Genomic DNA, 25,254 nt, shown 5'->3' on the forward strand with positions numbered 1-25,254 from the left:
CATGTGTCTTGAAAGTGCATTGGTGGGAGAGGTAGGTAGAGGCCTTATGAACTTGGTACCTGGGTGTCACTCCCCCTGTTCCTACTACCTGGAACTAGTACTTAGTATATATCCTAAATTTATCCTCTCAAACTGAGCTGTAGAAAGATTATCTAATTCATAGAAAGTAGTTGGAAACAGAGAAGAAACAAAAACCTAGTAAAAATTGTGCTTAAAACCTCACAGAAAGTCTTCACTACAAACATCTCTGTCATGGTTCAGAAGCTTGGGTTTGGGACAATAACATCCGAATTTTATACATATAGTTGTGGTGTGTAATATACTTAAGAATTACCTTGATCTTTACAAATATCACTCTACTTTATTAACTTGGTTAAGCCATTTCCAAACATTTTATATGGAAGGACCGTGTTTCTAACAGCCCAGGAGGAGGCGGCCTGACCATGTCCCTCCCCTATTTACACCCTTCAATGGCTCCCCACTGCCCTATAAAGTTGAGACTCTTTAACACGGCTTACAAGGCCCTGGATGGCCTGCCTCCCTCAGCAATCCTTTCCCCCTTCAGCTCCATGCTCCTGCCAGACAACGAACTGTTCAGACCTCCTGGGAAAGCCATGGTCTACACTGTAAATCTTTGTAGATGATGCTCCCTGTCCCCTTGGTGGAAGTCAAATTTACCTGCTCAGTTTTCATTCAGGCATTCCTTTCCTCTGAGAAGCAGAGCCCTCAAGGCTCAGTTTGCTGTCTTCTCTAGCAGAGCCTACAGCTTCTCAGACTCCCTCCAATTACTTTCTCCTTGTCTGCATCTGTTCCAGACAAAACTCTGAAGGCGCAGGCTGTGTCACATTCACCATTTTACAGAACCCCTAGTGCAATACAACGCCTAGTACACAGAAGGCTCTCAAAACATTTCTACAGAAGGGGATGCGTACTGTGTACTGACCACAGGCCATACACTGGGATACGCTGGACATACATGGAACTCGTTTCTTTAATTTTTGCCACACTCTTAACACTGAAATTACTACTGAGGGGAATGGTCAAGCAGGGAATTGGAAGACCAGTTATCAAGTTCTTATGAAGTACCACTCCCATCCCCAGCACAGTGTCTCCAGCACTGTTGACCAGGAGAAAATAGGGCAGGTACAAGCCGATTCTACTGAAATTCTTTCCCTAGGGAATGAAGATGATAGTTCCTGGAACCCAAGAGTCCCTAAAACACAATTTCAAAGCCATCAACTCAACATAAATGGCTTTAAGGCCACTAAGGAAATAAAAATAGCAATGGTTACTGACCTTCATTGAACTCATGCCACTGCCCCTATTTTACAGGCGAGAAAACAGGTGCAGAGGTCCATCGCCTTGCCCAAGATCAAACAAGGAGGGAACAGGAAAGCCAGAACCCACAGCCCATTTCCACTGCCACACTTTTCTGCCTCTGTGGAAAGGGGAGCTACACCCTCAGGCTAACCTGAGCCTCTGTCTGCACTGCGTTACTGCTATCACCTTTCTTTCCTGCTTCTTGACCATTCCACCACCAGGAATTAAAAAACAAAAAACAAAAACACCTTCTACATGCATTCCTCATGCTCTGAGGCCTGTATACAGAGCACTCTGGGTGAGGCTTGGGAAGGAAGATCTTCATTTATCAAAAAAGGAGAAGGAACACACCTATCAGACCTGATCTGGCACCCCGCTACCAGACCTGGCACAGAGAAGGAGCTGCAGAGCATCTCCTGAACTCAACTGAGGTCGACGGAATGAAGGGAAATAGTTACTGTGCAATCTGGCTGCGTTTTGGTATTTCCTAGCCAGCTAACAGGATCATTCTCTCCAAGAAGAAACTAGGTCTATGCCAATACCCTTGGCTATCCTGCTAACTTACCACCAGCCTCAAATTAGTGTTTGCTTAAATGAGAGAAAGGATATAAAAAGGCAGTGGAGGGATAAGAATGAGGATCAGCTAGAAACTTGTCACTTTAGAAGGAAGGCAGACTCTTCTAGGTGACTATGTTACCAGTTAGCAAACAGGGTACCCTGTAAGAGTGTGAAGGCTGGAATTATATCTTCTCCCCAAATAACCTTTTTTCAAATGAGAACACTAGGTTATAATTTAAATTTCTTTTTGTGCAACAAATTTGAGTGTCATAAAAATGGTTAAAAAGTCTTCCTATGGTAGCTTTTTCTAAACTTTTATGAACATCTGCCACATTCATTTGAAGTTTAAAAAATTCTGGCACATATGCAAAGGCATAATAAGGTGCCTATAGCTTTCAAGAAAAAATAACAAGACAGTAAAAAATAAGCCTTTTGCTGAATTGCCAGTAAGAAAACTAGTGTGTGAGAGGAGATGGGCCCTGCCTAGCTCCTTCCTGAAAGAGCTTTCCTTTGGGCCCAGGTACATGCTCCACCCCAGGCATTATAGCCCACAGCTCTTGGAAGAAGTCTCAGGGAAGTATCTCTCTCATTTGAAGGTATAATAGAGCCAGATCAGGGCAATCACAAAGCATGGCTAAAGCACTCTGAGTCCGAACTGAAATCCAGGGCAGATCAGGAGACTACATCTCTTGACTTGGGCGTTCACAGCTGCCTCACATGCAGGCAATGCTGTTATTGTCTGGAGGGTGTCTCAGCTGGCTTCAAGAGTGGGGCAACTACTATTTTGGTTTTTCTTTCAGTTCTGACCACATATCAGTACAGCATGGCAAACTCCTCCCTAATTTAAATCAACAGGGCTAAGATTTATCTTGGCCAGTGCTTCCCAAACCTTCTCATTTAAAACCCTTCAAAAGCTGAGGAGAGTGAACTTGGAACCATTCACCTAAGTGCAAAACTCTGTCTCAAGTTTTAGCTCCAAAATTATGCATATTGTGCACTGCATGTTTTATTACAAAAAAATCCCCTTGTTTTCAATTACTACAATCATATAAAAGGTTAAAAAAAAAATCGACTCCCTCCATCTTTAAGTCAAATTATGGTGCTGGGTTCCCTGAAAACAGCAATGCCTTTTGGAGAGCTCTAAGTGTATTCTGAATTCCAGGTTTCCATGCACTTACTCCATCCTTCTTTTCAGAAAGCATCTGTTGGGCATCCTGCTGGGTACTGAGGACACCACAGTGAACAAAGCATAGTCCTTTTTCCCAAAGAGCCCCTGCTCCTAGGGACGGTGGAGAGGACAGGGAAGCCAACAGCTGTCATCCTGGGCAAGAGGTACAGTAAGCAAAGACAACAGTCAAATGGGAGGACTTCCTCAAACAGGTGGGGAAGAGGAAGCTTAGCAGTGCAGGGGCACACGGATGTAGGCGTGTTAGGGACCAGTTAGAGCCCTGGGTAACAGGAGACAGCAAGCGGACAGAAGGCTTGACAGCAGCAGGGAGACTGACCAGAACTCAGGGGTGGGGCAGAGGAGGCTGGAAGGCAGGCTACTGAGCTCAGAGTGACTAGGCAGAGGGCAACCCCTAAATGTTTGAACCAGGGATTGGATTTCATACTCATCTTCATACCTCTGTGACCTAGCAAAATGTTTGGAACAGAGAGGCCTTGATTTAGATTTCTGAATGAAAAACAAGGCTTTGCAAAAATCTAAAAAAGCAAGGTAAAACGTCTATAAAGGCAGTGAGAAAGGAACAGAGGGAGCGACACGTCAGAGACTTTGTGACTGTGTAGAAAGAACACGGAAGCGGACACTCAGCCAGGCTCAGTGTGTCCCCTTGTGACTTTTCAGCCAGTGGTGCCGTTCACAGGGACCAGGAACAGTAGAAGGGGAGTGGAGTAACTCGATGGGTGTGTATGTGCAGATAATAAGGGGTTTGGGGAAAACTGAATTTGAGACATCGACAGTACATCTCGGTGACCTTCAATTGGGACTTGCAACTCTGGGCTGTAAGTTCAGAGAGAGGCATGTGAGTGTTAGAATCACAGCTGGGAGTCACTGACATCACCTTGGTAGCAAAAGCAAAAAGCCTTTAAAAAGATGGCCAGAGGGTATATAGAGAAGAAAAGCAAACCAAGACTGGAAACCTGGACAATGCTCAAGGTAAAGGACCGTGAAAAGCAGTCAGAAAAAAATCCGTGCTGGAACAGTCCGGAAGGCAGAAGAGGCAGGAAAGAGCTGTGGATGCTGATAGACCAAATGGTCTTTAGATTAGTGTTTCCAACTGTACAACAATTGGCACGAAAGGTCTATTAGCAAGTATTCACTTTCAATTTCTCACACAGGGGCTTTGAATACACCCCCAAACTAGACAAACAAAGGTAAAACACAGAAGAAATCTCTTCAATCTGATCTAAATACACCATCCAAGATAGTCCATAAACTGTGTACTGTATGTGTTCAGGGCTGGGTGATGACAAGGAGGAACTGTTAACAGAATGTAGGAGCCACATGGCCGTCCTGTCAAATTAGAAATTTGAGCAGATTTCTGTGGTCTATTTTGATCAAGATTCTCAATGTCAAACAAACAGGTTTTTCGATAACCAACTTGTTTCATTTTCGTAAGCACAATAGCACAGTGTGCAACAGTGAAGAAGCAGGTGGTCCTCGTCGACGTGAAATGAAGGGAACAGAAGAAGAGAAGTAGCACTTCCTTTAAGACATGCAAAGCATCATCACAGACGGACATGGCTTTAGCTTTTCCCTCTGAGAGCTTATCTCCTGTGCAAAACAGGCAAGTCCCCTGCCTCCTGTCCTATTTTGCTCCAGTGCAAATTCAGCTCTCTCCCAAGGAGGGAAAAGCTTAGGGTTCGTGTCTACAAACCAGCAACACTGACAAAAGCACAGAAAAGTCCTTTAAAAGAATCGCTATCTACTTGGTACAGCCATGCAGAAAGCAATCTGTCCTTAGATTCATAGCTTTGACCAAGCATTTCTACTTTAGGGGTTCTATGCTAAGGAAGTAAGTCAAGATGCAGATTAAGCCTTATGCATAAAGATGTTCACTGAAATGCTATTTATAATAGTGAAAAATTATAAACAGCATAAGTGTCCAACAGTAACGGGAAAATGGCTAAGCTGTGGCATATTCGAACAGTTGGAAGGACAGGTAGCAAATTAAAAATTATTACTGACAGTAGACGAAAATGCAGAAATCCCCAAGCCATAATGTTAAATGAAATAAAGACATAAAATTCTATATCATATCAGCTAAGTACATTTATACAAAATATATATTCACAGAATAAAGACAAGGATGAAGAATAATAAAATGCTAACAGATGAATCTGGTATAATGATACTGCGGATAATTTTAATTTTCCTCTTTATACTTCTATATATTTTCTATACCACATTTTCTACAGAGAAAAATGTAATATAGTTGCAGTGATTTATAATAAACATCATTTTGAAAAGTGAATCATTTTCCTTCCCTCATTCAAACCCTTGAAGAACCCTTTCCTCCTGCCTCTTTGAACTTCACTCCCTCACCCATGAAAATTGACAATCTCCAAACAAAGTGGAAAAACACTGGAAACAAGAGCCCAGTGGAAAGGGTCTAAGCTGAACGCCCAGCTCTGTGCATGAGGGGTTGCTCTGACACACTCCCATGGGTAGCGCCGTGAGTCCAGAGACTGCATCTTTTCCACTGCCATGAGGCAAACAAAACCGCAAGTAGGGAGATCGGGGGAGGAGAGAAGTCAACTTACCTCCATTAAACTCAAATGGATTCCTATGAGGTAGGGCATGGGAGCGCTGTGAAGAGAAACAGAGACACACAGCTGCTTTAATGTCTGTTGCTTCTGACAGAAAATTACAGATGGTTCACTATTTGGAGAAAAACTGTTTTAATAAACGTATGCACAGTTACATTTCCTTTCACAACAAAAATCCTAATATGACATTTTGTTCCCAAGCCTAGAAACTTAGGAAGAATTTCAAAATGCAGGCAGCCTTAGAAGCAGTATGAGTGGCGGGAAGAGCACTGACCTGGGCATTAGTCCCTAAATAGCAGCCATGTGATTGCATAGCCTCAGTTGCCTTATCTTTAAAATGGCATTTTGGAATCTAACTGCCAGCTTGCTATCAGAATGAGAAAATATACATTGAGTGACCTAGTATGGTCCCTGGTACAAATGGGAACCATTGTTGCCATGATTACAACAGAAAAAGCAATTAACAATGTCAGATGGAGGGCATAATGTGCTTCAAAAAGGAATGATTTTTTTTTAAATTTGCTATTTCCTTCTGCCATCAAAAGATGTGATCTGTCTATTCTAACTGGACAGAGTATATCACAGCCAATAAGCATCTCCAACCCAACTGTACACATGCCATTCGATGATACTATAATTCAAAAAACCTTTTCAAAGTGCTTCATTCCCAGAGCAATGGGTTCCCTTAGTTTGTGACTGAGCAGGAGGTGAGAACCCAGCTCCAAGGGCTTTAAAACCTGGGCATCATGGATTTATTTCCCTTGGTTTCAGGTGCACATACATACACATTATCTTTATGTTGCTACTTAGCAATGATAAATGGGATAAACATTATACAAGGAACTTCAAATTCAACTTTCTTAATTCACACAACCTCACAAGGTAGGTGTTATGCCCACTTCACAGAGGAGGGAGTAGGCCCAGAGTGCTTAAATCACTTGGTGCTTTTGAACTTGTGGTGCTGGACAGCAAGGAGATCAAATCAGTCAATACAAAAGGAAATCAAACCTGAATATTGATTGGAAGGAATGGTGCTAAAGCTGAAGCTCCAATTCTTTGGCCACCTGATGCAAATACCCGTATGCTGGGAAAGACTGAAGGCAGGAGGAGAAGGGGGTGACAGAGGATGAGACAGCTGGATGGTGTCACTGACTGAATGGACATGAGTTTGAACAAACTCAGGGAGATACTGAAGGACAGAGAAGCTTGGCGTGGTGCAGTTCATGGGGTCACAAAGAGTCAGACACGACTGAGCAACAACTATGCCAGAGAACAAGTGGCAACCCTAGGGCTTGACTCCAAAGCTTCTTCCTCTATGGCACTTTGACTCTGTAATACTGGACTGACAATTCCCAGTCCCACCTCCCACACAGTGTTTTTCCTGGGAGTAGTGGAGGGAGCAGACATGAAGGGAGAGATTGACAACTTTTCCATCTGTCTCTCCAACATGTGATACCTCCTGGGAAAGGTACAAAGGATATTTTATGAGACCAGTGGAAAGATACCTGTCAGTCTGAGGTGACCAGGTATCTTTCCTGCAGGGCAGCTGGTGGCATGGAAGTGGACCTAGGAAGGTGGCTTTCTTGGTAACAGGGTAGGGAAACAAGGAGTGAATGGTAAGAAATGAAAAAAGGGGAGGTTTTCTTTCCGAATGCTAAAGAGTTTAGGCTTTATCCTGAAAGCGACGGATAGGCAACCAAGGTTTTTAAAACATCAGATGTGCATTTTAAAATTGCTCAAACATTTAAAAATAAGAAAGAGCACAATTCCCTCATTACCATTCAACAAATAAAATTCTTCAAGCAAAAATCCTTCTTCAGAATATAAAATGTTCTCCTTACTACAGATCTCAGCAGTAATATATCTTGGGAGCCTGTAAAACAGACTTGAATATTAGCAGCACAGTTTGGGAACTATTCTTTTAGAAGACTTTTGTATTTGATAATAGCCAAAGAAAGAATTGGACACGCAACTGCAGTGAAAGTGGAGTTGTCTTTTCTTTCCTTTTTTCTTCTTCTTCTCTCCTTTAAAAAAAAAAGGTATCTGCTGTGCACATTCAGCTTCCCTTTGCTTCTAGGGGCAAGGAAATGCCCTATGATATTTTTTTCCCTTAAACTGTAAACCATTAGTTTAGCTGCCAGCTACACAAATGCTCAAACTTCCCAGTGTGCCTGGCTCTGCTGTCCAAGCTTTCTCTAGTGTACACTGAAATGAATGTGTTTCTAATTAAGTAGCTTCAGGAACACGACAGCTTCAATGTCAAAAATACAAAGTCTGAACCCTGGCAGGAAGTCTTAAGACTGCAAATGTCTCATCTAGTGGAACCTTGCCTAATGTAATGAAAGGAAGCAGGAAGAGTACAGAATTCCAGAAAAAATGGCCACTTATTAATGTGTCCAGAAGCGCAGCCAAACACATAGAAGGGAGAAAAACTCAAATCCATAATATTTAACCAAATCTCATAAACTTCCCCAGCTCCCACCAACACTGTCATGCAAGTGACAAATGACCCTGAGTTTTAATTAGAATTTCAGAACTGAAATTGCAAACAAATGAGCTAATATATAGAAAAAGACACTCAAACAACTCAGAGAAAGGTAAAAATAAATATCCACAGAAATTTATATAATTTGACTATAGGTTCTTACCTGAAAAAAAATTTCTTTTTCTATAATTTTAAATAGGTGTTAATGCCATATCTCTTTGTCTTGCAATAAAAACCAATGAAAGAGAGGAAAAAGGTGTCTTAGAAGTGAAGACAGAAGTAGAAAGGGCCAAAGTGAGACTCACTCTTCAGGTACCATGAGGTAGGTATTTTTTTAAGCCCAATAATTTTCCAAAGAGTAATTATGGCTTATCATAGAAATGTAGTTTCTTAGTCAACTTAGGGCTGAAGTAGCTCTGTATTTAGAAAATATTTTAAAACACATTTATTCTGAAATCACAGCACGCCATGTTTTGTATGAATGCAAATTTGGGCAAATAACCTTTTACATTGTCATCATTTGCTTACATAGCCTCAAATGCATCCCTGAATCTACTGTACTTTTGCTCTGCAAATATACTGGTTACAAATTTCAAGTGGGGAGAGGGAGAGAGGGGAAAAAAAAGAAAACCAGAGACTCCTTAAGATCTTAAAGTAATAAGTATGTAACTGGGTAATTCTACCTACATTCTGAAAACAACTTTTATTCTCAATAATACCTCAATAGTTATGGCCATTACTGACTTCTTCTCTTTTGTTTTTTGTTTTTTCTTGTTGTTGTAAAGAGAATGGAAACACTCACCCATGATCAAGTTATTACAACTACTTTTATTTTTGCGTTATTCTCCTCCAATATTAACACTAACATTTTAAAGTATCTTTGAAATTGTAGAGTGCATATATTTTATTACTTTCTCATTGGCTGCATTAACATTTCTCATATTATACCATAACCTTTGTGATTGTTTTAAAGACTATATAATATTCCACCAAATATGGATGTCCCTTAATTTACTGAACTCTATTGCTAGAGTTAGACATTAAGTCACTTCCATCTTTTCATTACAAATAACATCATAATGAAAATGAACAATCTCATGTGCATGAATTTTCAAACATGGAATTACCAAGTCAAAGGGCAGAACTATTTTTAACATCTTTTGTTATATTTTGGCAAAGTGTCTTTAAAAGGGCAGTACCAACCCCAGTGGAAATCTTTCAGGATTGTTGCAATGATTAGAGAGAACCCATGAAACACCTAGCCCAGGAATACCACATGGTAGATTTAATAAGTTATCATGTCCAAGTGGTTTCTCGTCACAGCCCGAGTGGGCATGGCTGATATCACTGGACTCATTCTTTTAGAGCCCAAGGTTTCCTGTTCCTACCCTGGTTCTGAAGGGTACCTGACAAAATGCTGGTGAGGACAGTTGAGACTCTGTGATGAGCATGAGGTGCTTGACATGTATCACCTCTACACATGAGTTTCTGATTCCAACACGAGCTCTTGTCCCTTGTCTACTTACTAAGTTCAGTCACTTTTTTTGGAGGGCAACCTTTAACCTTGATTTTATGTACAACCAAAAATGCAAAAACCACCAAGTAATCTATGATTCATTACTTGCTTATCACATACAGTGACAAATTTTTAAAATCACTCATTACTATTTCTTAAAAAGAAAATAGAGCAAAAAATTTGGTTAAGCTAGTTCTAAAAAATTTCATATTCAGAACCTGACTCATCTGGATCATCTTCTGATTCAGAGTCATCAATGCCCATGTTTTCTTCAAGGGTATCTCAGAAACAAAACATAATACATTTTCTAGATGCTATCTATCTTCTTTTGTTAGCTACCAGAAAGAACTTGCTTGTTGATTACCAAGAAAATATCAATGTAAATAGCTGTTTCACCAGCAGCAAATGAACACTATGCTTCTATGCTCTGGTGCCTTTCAGTATTCATACTGATTTTACATTTCCATGTTGAATCTGACTGAGATTTGGAAGACATTTTAAATGGAAATTTGACAGCACACATGCAGAACCAACAATGCACATAATTAAAGGGGTGATAATATTAACAGCTGGGTTTCCCTGGTGGCTCAGTGGTAAAGAAACTGCTTATCAATGCAGGAGATGCAGGTTTGATCCCTGGGTAGGGGGGATCCCCTGGAGAAGGAAATGGTAACCCATCCCATTGTTCTTGCCTGGGAAACCCATGGACAGAGGACCTGGTAGGCTATAGTCTATAGGGTCGCAGAGTCGGACATGACTTAATGTGTCAACAATAACAACAATATTAACAGCTATGACCAAGCTCAGGCATAGACGGGCTATCACAACTGTATCACAACTGTCTGATGGATGACAGCAACTGGGGGATGCCACTGTACACCTCTGAGTTTTGGGACAGGGTGTATCTGCCTTAGGCCTTTGTTCTCTGGGAATTATGGTATTGCTTGACTTCATCAGTGTCACCTTGGAAGAGTAAAAGCTATTCTTTCTTCCTTCTCCCCTGCAAAGCAGAGGAGTTATATTACTAGTGTCAAAGGCAGGGACAACGTAATGACCTGAAAGGTGTTTACTTTGAATCCTCTTAATGGGAAAAGGAACTAATATCAATTGAGTTACTATAAATCAGCTGCTTTTATGCATCACTTCTACACAATTCTCAAGGCAACTCTGCAAGGTATCACTACCATCCACATTTTCAGATGGAGAAACAGGTTCAGAAAGGTGAAGTAACTTGCCCCCAGGGTCACAGAGCTAGTAAGCAGTGAAGCTGAAATTCAAAGTCAGGGCTGTTGGACCGAAAGCCTAAACTGTCTCACAGCACACACTCAGTACTAAAGCCAAAAGAAGAGGAGTGCTGGAAACAGAGGGGCCTGTTCACCCAATGCTCTCACTGACTCCAGGCCTGCGATGCAGAGCCCTGTGCTTAGAGGGAGATCCTGCAGCATGAGCTCCTTCCCAGCAATGGACAGGCGTGGACATGGATACTGCAGATTTATTAATGATCCTGTAGTCCCCGTTCATCATTACTGCACTTTCTCTATTTGCTAATTCCTTTCCCCCAGATAACCAGGGCCCTCTTAATTATGTTCCCCTGAGGAGAGTGGCTACTAATTGGGAAAGAGTCAGGTGAAATAAAGGAACACCGGCTGCCCAAATACATAAAACGCAGCTTCCTGAGACAAAGAGGGAGGGGAGGAGAGATGAGATGTGGAGGGAGGTGGGAGGGCCTCCACCCCCACATGAACAACACCTCTTTGACCTCAGTAAGGATATAGCTAAGAGCTCCCAGGGGTTTGGAAGATCCACTCTTTCTTTTCGCATATTAATGCATAGTGAGCTCTACAGTGTACATGTCACAGCCCCCACCTTGCCTCTGAGAGGCATACCACCTTTCAGCCATATACCCAAATCTGCAAAGGGATCCCACCAGTCTTTCCTCAGTTCACTGTCTTTAAAGAAAGGAAGACTCTGGTCTTATACATTTGAGCTTTTCTTCCTTCCTTCCTTCCTCCCTCCCACCTGAAAAGAAACCAAAGTGTAAACACAGTTTGTCTTACAGTTTAAAATTCCGCTCTGAAATAACGAGGCCCAGCATTGTTGGAGAGGTTAAAGGACAACAGGATGGGGAAAGGAAAGTGAACAAAAACCATATAACACACCTTACTGGAGAACACAGAGAATTCTAGTTTTCCTAAGAGTGACCAGAGAGATGGGCCACAGGCTAATGCAATGGCCAGAGCTGCACAGGGAGCCAAGAAGAGCACCTGGTGTTTGTGGTGCCCTTGCCTCAGTCAGCACTAGGCTAAGGGCATGACAGGCATTTTCTCATTGGATCCTCAGGACCACGGTACAGGGTAAGTACTGTCATCGCCACCAACCATACAGATGAAGAAACAAAGGCTGAGGAAGCTAAACAATTCAGTGAGGTCACACAGCTAGTAAATGGCGGCCCTGAGACTAGAATCCAAACCTGTCATACTGAGTCAGAGCAAGCTCACTGTTACCCTAGGAGCTCAGCATGTGCCTGGCTGTGGAAGAAGAGCAGAAGGAGGTTTGGAGGTTTTTTCCTAACCTGTTCCCTGGGGGCCTGCCAGCAGCTGTGCAAAGTCTTGGGCCCCTCCACATTCTGTTCAAGATCCTGGCCAGCCCCCTCACCACAGGAACCCTAACCTGCCTCTGGGCTGAGCCACAAGTGTCTCTGTGGGCCCCGCCCTGTGTCCTCCAAGTCCTACTGAACCCTGTGGTCTGCCAAACGTCCCTTCTCAGATCACCCTAAGGTTGCTAACACCTCCCTATTCAGAGGATTTTGTCTGGGTCGCCTATTTGGCATAAAGCACGTGCTAATTCATACGGTTATTCCAGACTGTCAGTCATGGAGAACCAAACTGTTTCCCATCCCCAGAGTCTAAAGGAGGGGCCATGAGAAGAGCGGGAGGAATAAAGAGGCAGGGATGTGCTGGGTGCTCACCAAATACCAAGGGCTGGGCGGGGGGCCCTTATCTCATTTAATCCTCAAATAATCCAATTTATATCATCCATTTTATAGATTAAAAAAGGGGAAAAAAAAAGGGATCCTCAGAAACTTGCCCATGGTCACAGTTAATGGTGATTCCAGCCCAAATCCTCCTACTTTAAAGTTTCTTATGATTTACTTTTTTTTTATACCATTATGTTACACTTAAGAAAAAAATGGGCATTTTTGACAGTTATAGCTGAAAAATAAAATAGCAAGTGGACACTTTGTAGCCAGGATAAAAATACATTTGCCAAATAGCTTAAATGAACTGATATGCTTTCTTGTTCTAAACAGAATTTCAGGTAATTAAATTATAGGAATACATTTAGTACAGCAGCAAAATAGGAAAAAAAATAGAGGCAAAGGGAAAAAAACATTAGCTGGGGTGAGGTGAGTACTTCACTGTGGGCTGTAAGGTTTTGCATATCTGCTGGGATGGCCACAAATTTGGCTGAGTCCTCCAACTGCCAACCCAAAGAGGGAAACAGGATTGTCACATGATTTGCAGTGTCCATAGAGAAAAATAAACTAGTCACCTACGGAGCTTCAACTTTAAAAAGGCAACTGAGGAGGGGTAAGAGAGAAAACTAACATCTTATGGTGCATTTACTAAGTGTTCAGTGTTTTCCATATCCTGGTCAGTCAATATTACTATGTGTCAGGCACCACACTGGACAGGGGATAGAGAAGAGAAAAAAAGAGTTCTGAACCCTACCTATTTAGAGCTTACAGTCAACAGCAGACAGCAAATAAGCATATTCTTGTAGGTGTGTAGGCTGCTCTAAGGAGAGTTACAAGGTGCCTCAGGGGTAGACCTAAGATGACCTCATCTCATCCCCACAGCAATCTTGAAAGTCTGATCGCCATAATTCACAGAGAAGCCTGTGGCTCCAAGAGGTTAAGTGACTTGACAAAGGTCACAGCTGGTGAGAGGCAGAAAATATGACTTGAAAGGTGGAAGGGGTGCAAAATGCCATTAGTTAATCGAGATTTTCTTAGGGAAAAAAGTATTTAACTCCTTGCCCGGCTTCCAACAGGCCCTCCCTGATTTATGAGCAGTAGCACAGGATGAAGGTCCATGTGAGGATAGGAGCAGTCTTAGATTAGGAGGCAGTGCAGATTGCCGAGCTGCCATCCGCAGTTTCAGTGGCCAGAGCATGGGGCTCACGGCAGTGGGGGAGCTGGGTGCACAGTGCTGGGTGCTGGGGATGGTCTGCTAATGTGAGACGCCTGTGTATCTAAGCTGACCGTGACGGGGGGGGAGGGAGGACAATGTCCTCCTGAGAGTGGCCCTGTGGCTTCCTGGGGTAAGCTTGGGGCTTGTGAAAGAGCTGCAAGCCACCAAACCCAACTGAAACAAACACAAGAGTTACAAAGATAACGACTGGATGGAAACCCAGAAAGGTCAACTTCAAAGCGTAGAGTAGTTTGCCCTTTTATGCCTCCTCAGTCTACCGGAAGGAGACAGACTAGGGAAATCAGGAAGGGCTCCATGGCTAAGACTACTCCGGCAGGAGAAGTTAATCACAGAGGAAAGGTCAGGAGACGGGGCTCTCTATTGCCTCCAGAGAGTTCAATGAGAACCATAAGAGCCAGAGCCAGGTCACAAAAGAAGTCTCCGGTTTGAGGCACCAGGGACCCGTGAAACCCTCATAGAAATGCAGGAACGAATGATGCACAGAAGAAATGAGAAGAGAAAAAGAGGTTTTCGATAAATAAACCAAGAGAAATTAACCCCCCAAAATAGTGTAAAAGTTGAAAATGAAAGAGGTAATGAGGGAAAGAAACTCTCTCTTTGTTTTTCTAGGACTAAGGTAAGTCACATGTCAAGATGCATAGCGCCCAATTACCTTCTCAGCATAGCCTCTCAGTCTTTCAAATATTCACATGGAAGACAAACCCACATTTGTTGTGAGGTTACTCTGAGCTGAGCACGGAACTGCTGCTTTGTGTCTTCTCCTTGTGAAAGACACAGGAACACACCCCCAAGTCCCCCCCATGAGGGAACCTCCTCCAGAACTGAAGCTTCTCTAAAGACGACGTTACATGGCCTGTGGCTCCTGCTCTACTGCTGACCACAAACAGACGTAGAATGTCTTTGCTGTAGAGGTCACTGCACTATCTTAGAAGTTTCAGAGCTTTCTAAGTGTTGGATTCAAGATAGTCTCCAGGTCAGAGAGGGGTGAAGAATTACCTATCAGATGTGTCATAAGAAATGGAAAACCAGGCCAAGATAAGCACAGGCCAGAGCCAGCTGTGTCCCATGCAGATCAGGCAGAAATGGGGGCAAAGGAAGCAGGCTGTTGCCCCTCACCACATCAGGCAGCAGAAAGAGGACTGGGAAGTGGGACTAGCAGGGTGGGTCCAGATACTTAGATGCAGATGCAGCAGCGAAGGAGGTGGAGAGCCATGGGGCAGTGGGCTGCAATCATGAGTGTGTCCCAAAGAGAAGGCCATTTTCAGTCAGTTCAGTTGCTCAGTCATGTCCAACTGTTTGCGACCCCATGGACTGCAGCACACCAGTCTTCCCTGTCCATCACCAATTCCCAGAGTCTACTCAAACTCATGTCCATCGCATCGGTGATGCCATCCAACCATCTCATCCTCTGTCGTCCCCTTCTCCTCCCACCTTCAGTCTTTCCCAACATCAGGGTCTTTTCAAATGAGTCAGTTCTTCGAATCAGGTGGCCAAAGTATTGGAGTTTCAGCTATAGCATCAGTCCTTCCAAAGAATATTCAGGACTGATCTCCTTTAGGATGGACTGGTTGGCTCTCCTTGCAGTCCAAGGGACTCTCAAGAGTCTTCTCCAACATCACAGTTCAAAAGCATTAATTCTTCGGCACTCGGCTTTCTTTATAGTTCGACTCTCACATCCATACATGACCATTGGAAAAACCATAGCCTTGACTAGACGGACCTTTGTTGGCAAAGTAACGTCTCTGCTTTTTAATATGCTATCTAGGTTGGTCATAACTTTTCTTCCAAGGAGTAAACGTCTTAATTTCATGGCTGCAATCACCATCTGCAGTGACTTTGGAGCCCAAAAAAATAAAGTCTGATACGGCTTCCACATCTATTTCCCATGAAGTGATGGGACCAGATGCCATGATCTTAGTTTTCTGAATGTTGAGCTTTAAGCCAACTTTTTCACTCTCCTCTTTCACTTTCATCAAGAGGCTTTTTAGTTCTTCTTCACTTTCTGCCATAAGTGTGATATCATCTGCATATCTGAGGTTATTGATATTTCTCTGGCCATCTTGATTCCAGCTTGTGCTTCTTCCAGCCCAGCGTTTCTCATGATGTACTCTGCATATAAGTTAAAGAAGCAGGGTGACAATATACAGCCTTGACGTACTCCTTTTCCTATTTGGAACTAGTCTGTTGTTCCATGTCCAGTTCTAACTGTTGCTTCCTCACCTGCATACAGGTTTCTCAAGAGGCAGGTCAGGTGGTCTGGTATTCCCACCTCTTTTGGAATTTTCCACAGTTTATTGTGATCCATGCAGTCTTACTAACAACAATAAAAAATGTATTAAAAACCTAATGGATCTGGAATGAAACAGTGGTGATGGCTACACAACTTTGTGAATACATGAAAAACCACTGAACTGTACACTTTTAAAAGGATTAATTTTATGGTATATGAATTATGCTTCAATTTTTAAAAATCAAATGGAGAACCTGAAAAGGCAGTTTTGCTATAGAACTTAGAAAGTACAGATATATATTCTTACAAATCTATGGCATCAATAATGCAAAGAGCCATCTTTCCTCTCTCTCATTTTTCCACCAGGAAGACAGTTTATCCAGAAATTGTCCAAAGCTTCCTCCAAAGGCTCCTGGCACTTTCAGTTTTGGGTGCTGCTGAAGGAAATGAGGGTGCATCTCAATACAGGCCTCAGTGACTGTCATCATTTAACAATTTCTGTTTAGGTACCTACTTGATGCTAAGCTCTTTATGGAGAACTGTATTTTTTATAGATTCCTGTGGATGATAAAAGAGACATTCAGAGAGACTATGTGATTCACCTAAAGACATATATTCAGTAGGACCACAGCCAGGATTTGGAACCAGAGGTTTGACTTCCAAACGTGAATTATTTTCCACCACTCAGCCTCTCTGCTCAAACCTCAAGGTCAAGTTCAGCCAAATTTTAATAAGGAATTTACCCAGGAATCTATAATTTTGCTTTGTTCAACCAGCACACATTGTTTGTGAACTTTCTAACCATCAGGTCCAGGACAGACCCAACTTCCCTCCTTATTTTTTCTGAAACTGAAATCCTGGTCCTTATCCCCTCTTATCCTTCCAGACAAGTTCTTGCTGCAGTGGTTGCTCACTCTGAGCAATGGACCTATCATGGCCCCTTGATGCTTCTTAGCTTAAAAAAAGAAACAGAAAAAAACTGTCCCAACTTTTGCCTGGACACCTGAGTTCTTTTGTGAAGTAGTATTTTCTCAAGTCCTGAACCACCTATAAACCCCTGTCTTTCTAGTCCAGTGCTAGAGACATAAAAGGCACTCATAAATACTTGCTGCAAAATGGAAAAGACAGTTTTTGCTTAGGTGTTAGAATCCAATTTTAATTGATTATATAGTAAAGAATTTAAAAAAAAAAAAAAGAATTTTAGTGATACTTGTCTACCTAATCCACTTTCATCTTGTCTGGATTTGCAAACTTGCACTGGATTGTTGAATCATATATGTGTGTGTGTGTGTGTGTGTGTGTGTGTGTGTGTGTGTGCACATGTACATATTAATATATATTGACTATAAATACATATCAATCTTAACAGAAATCAACCCTGAACACTCATTGGAAGGACTGATGCTGAAGCTGAAGCTCCAATACTTTGACCACCTGATGCAAAAAGCAGACTCATTGGAAAAGACCCTGATGCTGGGAAAGATCAAAGGCAAAAGGAGAAGAGGGTGGCAGAGGATGAGATGGTTGGACAACATCACCGATTCAGTGGACATGAACTTGGACAAACTCCAAGAGATAGGGACAGGGAGGTCTGGCATGCTGCAATCCATGGAGTTGCAGAGTTGGACATGACTTGGCAACTGAACAACATAAACACACACACACATATATAATATACACACACACATATATATATAGTCAGTAATAAAAATAGTACCTACTCTTTATGGTCACTGGCTGTTTATCAGTGTGTGAGTGCTGTCACTTCAGTTGCGTCTGACTCTTTCTGACCCCATGGACTGTAGCCCTCCAGGCTCCTCTGTCATGGGATTCTCCAGGCAAGAATACTGGAGTGGGTAGCCATTTCCCCCTCCAGAGGATCTTTCCGATCCAGGGATTCAAACTTGCGTCTCATATCTCCTGCATTGGCAGCTGGGTTCTTTGCTACTAATTACTATTCACATTTAACAGAAAACAGGCTTAGAGGTGTTCAGCACCCTCAAAACAGTAAATGGGGAAACCAGAACCAAAGCTGGAGTTTTCTGTTTCTACTATACCACACTTTGTTGATTTCTATCACTGACACCAAGAATACCAATAATTTCACTTTAGCATCAACTTATTCCCCATACAAAATTTCATGGCACCAGTGAAGAGAGATTAGAGTGGACCCAGCTCTAGTCATCCAGTTGTTTGTTTCACAGCTGTGTCTGGACTGTTACCCTGTCATCCAGATGGACTATGCACCCTGTAAAAAGGCATATTAAGACTGTGTGATAAAAATCCTAGATGGAATACATGATGTAGCATGGAGGGGGGTTATTCAGAACCCCACATATAGTATAGATAAAGAGCCTAGAACTAGTATGTCTCACAGAGAATCTAAACATGCCCACTCTGAGTGGAAGAATGAATTCCAGAGGCATCTAGAAATGCCAGAAAATATGATCAATTTTACAAAGTCGGATACAAAATCCAAACCGTAACTGTGCACATTTAACTTTTTAGTTCAATCATGCCCTCAAAGAAAATCAGGAGTTAGCTACTAACTTGGCTCTTGGCCTGGCTGACCTTTGGGGGGAATATGAACTTGTCCTGATCTGCTTTGGAAATATTTTATCACATATTTGTAAATACATTAACAGGTGTCCAGAATAACCAAAATGTATAATTCAATTTGAGAACTGATTTGGTCCTTATTTAGGACTATTTCTGAAGAACTAAGGGAAAAAAGGGAATTTACATGGGGAATACCATATGGCTTCTATTGGGACCTTTTATTAGCAACATTTAATTAGCATAGTGCCTGGTACAGAATAAGTGACCTATAAATATTTGCTGAATGAATGAATAATAATGAATGATAACATTAGTCCACAATTATTAGCCAGTCATCAAAAAGCCTATGTAAAGAATTTTTTTCACAAAATCTTGGTGATAGGTACAGCTTATTCTCTAATTCTTTAAAGGATATTAGTAAGGAAAGCTTTAATATGAAATGGCCTTGGATTTCAAGTGCAGGCTCTACCCTTTCTTAGTTGTGTCATGGTGGGTAAGTCGCTAAACTTCTCTGAGCTTCAGTTTCCTAATCTATACAATAGAGCCAACCTTGTGCTGTGCCATGCTAAGTCACTTCAGTCATGTCCGACTCTTTGCAGCCTATGGGCTGTAGCCCACCAGACTCCTCTGTCCATGGGATTCTCCAGGCAAGAATACTGGAATGGGTTGCCATTTCCTACTCCAGGGGTCAAACCCGCATCTCTTACGTCTCCTGCATTGGCAGACAAGTTCTTTACCAATAGCACTACCTGGGAAGACCCAATATTTACCTTACAGTTTGATTTTAAAGATCTGCAGTAATGTTTATAAACAGCTTGACTTTCACACTGTACTCCATATATGGTGATTATTATTATGAAAGGGAATACTGATTTTCATCAGCAAGTCTATCCCTTTGTCCCCAAAATACGAAGGCTCTTCCAATGCTGGGAGAGGTCAGGACTGCCATCAGCCAAGGTAGGGAACATTCTCATTTTCACTTTCAAAATCAAGAGAATGGCACAGCTCTAAAGTAGAAAGGAACCAGCAGCACATGTTTTTAAATATTCATAAGGGCTGGAAATGTCTTACTCCTTTCGTTTTCTCTGCCATCTGCTTTTGTTTCTTTTCTTTTCATTCTTATGCCACAGCTGCAAATGAAAACAACCATACAATAACCCAAGTTAAATAAAAAAAATCAAAATAAAAACAATCTGATGGGTAAAAAGAGAAGATGAATTATAAAGTTTTTCCCTGAGCTCACAAGGCAGCAGAAACAAGAAAAACGTTTGATGTGAATAAAACCTTCTGGAAACCAAAACCCATGTCCCACGTTTATAATAACCATAATAAGAGCAACTACCATTTACTAAATGGCCCCTATATGTCACTTGATATCAGTATCTCTAATTTCTAAAGCCATTCTTCAAAGTAGGTAAATCAAACCCATTTTACAGAAAACAAAATGTCAGATCAGAGAGGTAAAATAGACTTTTAATGGTTACATAGCTATTAAGAGATGAAACGGATTTGAACTTGAGCCTCTCTGAATATAAAGCTCAGACACTTTTTCTACCAGTCTCTCCAAAAATGGGAAGGAACATGAACAAAATTAATTTGGGAAATATTTAAGGCAGACTATTTGTATTAAATGGATTTTCTTCAGATAATTAAAATCTGTGATTATAGCTCTAATTAAAGTTAACTTAGATAATTGGTTGTTGTATTTGTGAATGTGCAATTAGTCTTCCACATAATTGCTCGGTTTCAGCATCATACTTTCCATGTATTCACTGCATCCCACAGCTTTGCTATACTGGCTTCTGTGTTACCAAAGGCCCACGTTACAGCTCTTGGTGTTTCTGGGTCCAAGGACTATGATCTATGAAACCAATAGTAGGGTCTAGGTTCAACCCTATTTTAGCATGTCTTTGTCCAGAAGTCAATGAACACCTCATCTTCAAGTGTAATGTAAAAAGCTCTTACAGCCTACACTGTTGTCCTGAAAACTCCTAGCAGCATGTACCTGAAGAAAAACTGGCAGCAGTGGTCCTCATGTGTTAATTACACTTGCGAAGTCTATTATGCATAGAAAGGGCACCTGCTGGCAGTGAAAATGACTAGGACCTGCCCTTCCTGTGCAGTGAGTAAATTGAGAGTTCATTTCTACAGGAGATAATAGTTTTCAGATTCCATTTCGTGTATCCCCTGCATGGGGACGTACTTAACATTTAAATCATCTGCAGAGGAACAAACCTCCTTCAAATTTACATGTGTCAGGCTCCTGGCACTTTACTTAAAATGCTGGTTATCCCCGCTGGCTCTTACCACCAAGGACTAAACTCCACAGTGGTGAAAGTCACCAAGCACAGCAGAATAAAGTTATTAGTATTGACTCAAATTTCATGACATTTGTCGTTTCTGACCAAAGCAGTGGTAGCAGGCTGACAGTGATCAAATCAAGCCTTTAAATAGAGGATCTGTTTTTTTCTCTTGGGGTCTTTTCTTTCATCATTCTTACATCTCGCAGTTAATAAACAGATACCAATCCCCACAGGCCTGTAATCATCCTATGGTCAAATGTCAAAAAGTTCTTTCATGAAAACAAGAGACCAGGACAAAGACTGCAGTCATACAAACAGAAACTTCCAATATGGAGCCTAATCACAAAACTCACTCAGGCTCTAAAAATTAACAAGCCTCAACTATGAGCTTTTATTTATTTTTTAATTTAATTTTATTTTTTTAACTGTGAGCTTTTAGAGTGAAAGTTTTGGATGACAAGGGCTTGGCAACCGTCCTTGCTAAGTCTTCCCTTCTCGGTTAGAGCTGCCGCACCATTGCTCTCGGTCAGGCTGGTAACAGTCCTTGAGAGGGTTAGAGATTGAGAGGAAGCCGAAAAGAGGATTGTGGTCAGCTTCCACAGGAAAAAGTGAAAAAGCTAAAAAATCCTCTAAGCAATCAAGAAAGGAGGGCTGGGACCTGAGATGGTGACTGGAAGTAATAACTGGCCAGAATAAACATGGATTTTTTTTTTAATGGAACTTTTCAATTATAGAACTATACTTTTTCATTGTTAAAAATATTTGAAAGTATGGAAAATAAAATAAAGATCATGCAGAATTCTCTCTCCCCCACAACACAAATCACTGTTAACATTTTGGTGTCTTTCCTTCCAGATTTCTGCCTCTCTATATGTTTGTTTGTGTGTATGTATCTAATTTTTGTGTTTATATATATATATATATATATATATATATATATATATTTATATATATACACACACACATACACATAATTTTTGTTTGTTTTTATAAAATGGAATAGTGGGGACTGTAGCTATAAAATTAAAAGATGCTTGCTCCTTGGAAGGAAAGCTATGACAAATCTAGACAGAGTATTAAAAAGCAGAGACATCACTCTGTTGACAAAGGTCCCTACAGTCAAAGCTATGGTTTTTCCAGTAGTCATGTACAGATGTGAGAGTTGAACCATAAAGAAAGTTGAGTGCTGAAGAATTGACACTTTTGAATTGTGGTGCTGGAGAAGACTCTTGAGAGTACCAACCAATCATAAAAGAAATCAACCCTGAATATTCATTAGAAGGACTGATGCTGAAGTTCCAATACTTTGGCCATCTGATGCAAACGGCCAGCTCATCAGTAAAGACCCTGATGTTGGGTAAGACCGAGAGCAAAAGGAGAAGAGGGCAGCAGAGGATGAGATGGTTAGATAGCGTCACTGACTCTATGAACACGAATCTGAGCAAACTCCAGGAGACAGAGAAGGACAGGGAGCCTGGTGTGCCGAAGTCTGTGGGGTTACAAAGAGCTGGACACAATTTAGTGACTGAACAACAATAACATCTATTTTAGGGAAAGTTACTAAACCTTTTGAGGCCTTGGTTTACTGACCTGTGATGGAGCTAATAATACTTGTCTCACAGAGTTGCTGGAAGAATAAAATGAGATCACAGATGTAAAGAGATGGTCCAGTAAGTTGTGAGGGGACAGGAGGCACAGTAGAGATTCAACTGTGGCAACCATTGTTATCACTGATGTTATTGACCGAACATTTTCATCTTCAATTTTGGGACTCTGAGCTGCTGGTTTTAGACTAGACAATTTAGCAATCAAAATTTTCCAAGTAATTGAAAGTGAAAGCTGTACCATTAGAGAGGCAGAGGGACTACAATGACTTTCTCAGCTCCACCAATCCTTGCACACACGAGCCCCTTGGAGTTCCTACCTGAAGCATCAAGACCCAGAGCTAAGTCTTTTCCAGGAAGAACTCCAAGTCAGCCTCCCTCCCTTCTTCAACTAAAACACATCTCACTCAGTAGTGAAATTCCCCTCAAAAGACTTCCTCGCAAAAGAGTGTTCTGAAGCCTGGCTTGTACTCCCAAACCACAGCTGAGGGCAAGTCTTACAGAACGTGCCAGGGCACAGCTGAAACTTGAAGACCTTGGGGATCTCAATTGTTCCTGACACCAGTTTCCAATTCGTCTTAAGAAAAAAAAAAAGTCACACAACTATTTGGTGCTTTGGTTTCCCTATACCAAGGAATGGGGAAGGTATTATCTATCCACTTGAACTCTCTAGAATGCCATGACAAATATGAAAGCTATTTGGAAACAAACAGGCCAGTGCAATCTGGTGATCTAAAATTCAGATCACTTTGAAGTTAGTATTTTTAATTTACAGTCACCAACTGCATTACAAGTTATTGACCTAAGATGCCTGGTTATTCTCTGGAGAAGGAACAGCAGAGGACAGGGTGAGCAACGGCCTTACCAGCAGTAGTCCAGCAGATGTGGAGGCAGGACAGGGATGTACACATGCTGCCAGAACATGGGGTAGAGCATCGCAGCAGACCCGTGGATGCAGGCAGTCAACTGTAACAGAGATTAGAGATTCAGAGCTAAACAGTCAAAGTTGGGAGACACTCATTTGAGTTCAACAATAAAATTAAATACATACTTATCAACATATTTAAAATAACTCAATAACCCTAATTCAAACTATTTAATAAGAGCTTCATTTTCCGAAAAATATATATGTTTTCATGATTATGAAGCTAATATACAAGGACAGTAGAAAATTTAGAAACTGGAGAAAAAGATTAAAGTCTTCACCATCTGAAGATAACTTAACATTTTGGTATATTATCCATATATGTGTATGCGTATGCTCAGTCATGTTCGACTGTTTGAGACCCCGTGGTCTCAAACCCGCCAGGCTTTTCTGTCCATGGAATTTTTCAGGTAAGAATACTGCAGTGGGCTGTTATTTCCTATTCCAGGGAATCTTCCTGACCCAGGGATCGAACCTGCCTCTTGTGCATTGGCAGGCAGATTCTTTACTACTGCACCACCTGGGAAACCCATTACCTATATATGGACTTTTCTAATAAAATCAGGATTACTGTAAATACAGTGTTAACTTTCCCTTTAAGTTAATATCATTTGCTGGCATTTTCTCATATCTTTAAGTATTCTTAGAAAATATCTTTTAATGTCACCCAACGAATTTCTCATATTTAACCACTCTTCTATCATTAAGTTGTATACTTGGATCAACTCAATAACTTTTATATATGGTTCCTACATGAAGAAATTAAAGACAAAGGTTACAAATATTTTAAGGCACTTAACAAATATAGCAATATAAATATAATAACTGTATTCATATAATAAATAGATGAAGGATTGAGGCTCTTTATATTCCCCCAGCCAAGTACTGAACTGCTGGCCTCCCTGTACCTCATTGTACCTATCTTCATTTTATTTTTATTTCTCTGACCATGACTGAAGTTGAACATCTTATTATATGTTCTAAACTATATTTCTTTTTTTTTAAACTATATGTCTTAAGTAAATGATCTGTTCATATTCTTAGTCCACTTTTTCTAAAGAGAATTTAGTATATTTTAATTGATTTAGAAGTAAACTCTGGATATGCAAAGGACAGTAATCTCTTCTAAGGGTTTTTGAAAATAATTTATCCTTATTTAATTTTCTTTGAATTTTTGGATAAAGAGAAAGCTTAAATAATTACATGGGCAAATACTTCCCTTCATGATGGTTTCCACTGTTTTTATACTAAGTCCTCCAAATTCTTCCTCAGCATTTAACTCTTTAATCCATCTGGAATTAATTTAGGTTTAAGGGCTATGGTGAGAATTTATTTTTTCCACAGAGTTAATCAATGGCTCCAACACTGTTTACTAACATCCTTCCACTCCCTCCTTTTTTGGCTTGTCTCTATTTCATATTTCTTTTTTTTCTTAAGAGCTACATATATGATACAATCAGTATTTGATACAACAGAAAAATTAGGAAACAAAGATACAGTGGAATATAACTGCTACAAAATTCAATACAGTGAAAGAAGGAAAAAACCAACACCTTTGGAGATAGGGCTATGAAGCGACAAAAGCCAACAACACATGTTTCTTTCTGTCTTTTTTCTTTAATGTTTCTTTGGTTTCTGGGAAGCCTGTTCCCATGAGGACTTTGCTTCTTTTGGAAGCTGTTAACCAGCCTTTGCTGACAGAAGGACATTTACGTGGCAAAAGAGTGACGCGGCAAGGCCCAGTTAAAAGAATCCCAGAGGTTAGTGTA

At 41.1% G+C, this 25,254-nt stretch overlaps 1 protein-coding gene across 11 annotated transcripts in view; it reads right to left on the reverse strand.

Moving 5' to 3' along the window:
* The window catches only part of DENND1A (DENN domain containing 1A), a 527,524-nt gene that overhangs the window by 200,897 nt on the left and 301,373 nt on the right, over positions 1 to 25,254 (reverse strand). For all 11 annotated transcript variants that reach the window (XM_070452577.1, XM_070452573.1, XM_020872163.2 and 8 more), the window contains 2 exons: positions 23,426 to 23,526; positions 5,644 to 5,689 (listed from right to left, as the gene is read on the reverse strand). In XM_070452577.1, the coding sequence (XP_070308678.1) occupies positions 5,644 to 5,689; positions 23,426 to 23,526 (147 nt within the window). The remainder of the gene's footprint in view (positions 1 to 5,643; positions 5,690 to 23,425; positions 23,527 to 25,254) is intronic.

The sequence above is a fragment of the Odocoileus virginianus genome, chromosome 2 (assembly GCF_023699985.2).
Source record: "Odocoileus virginianus isolate 20LAN1187 ecotype Illinois chromosome 2, Ovbor_1.2, whole genome shotgun sequence".
Lineage (NCBI taxonomy): Eukaryota > Metazoa > Chordata > Mammalia > Artiodactyla > Cervidae > Odocoileus > Odocoileus virginianus.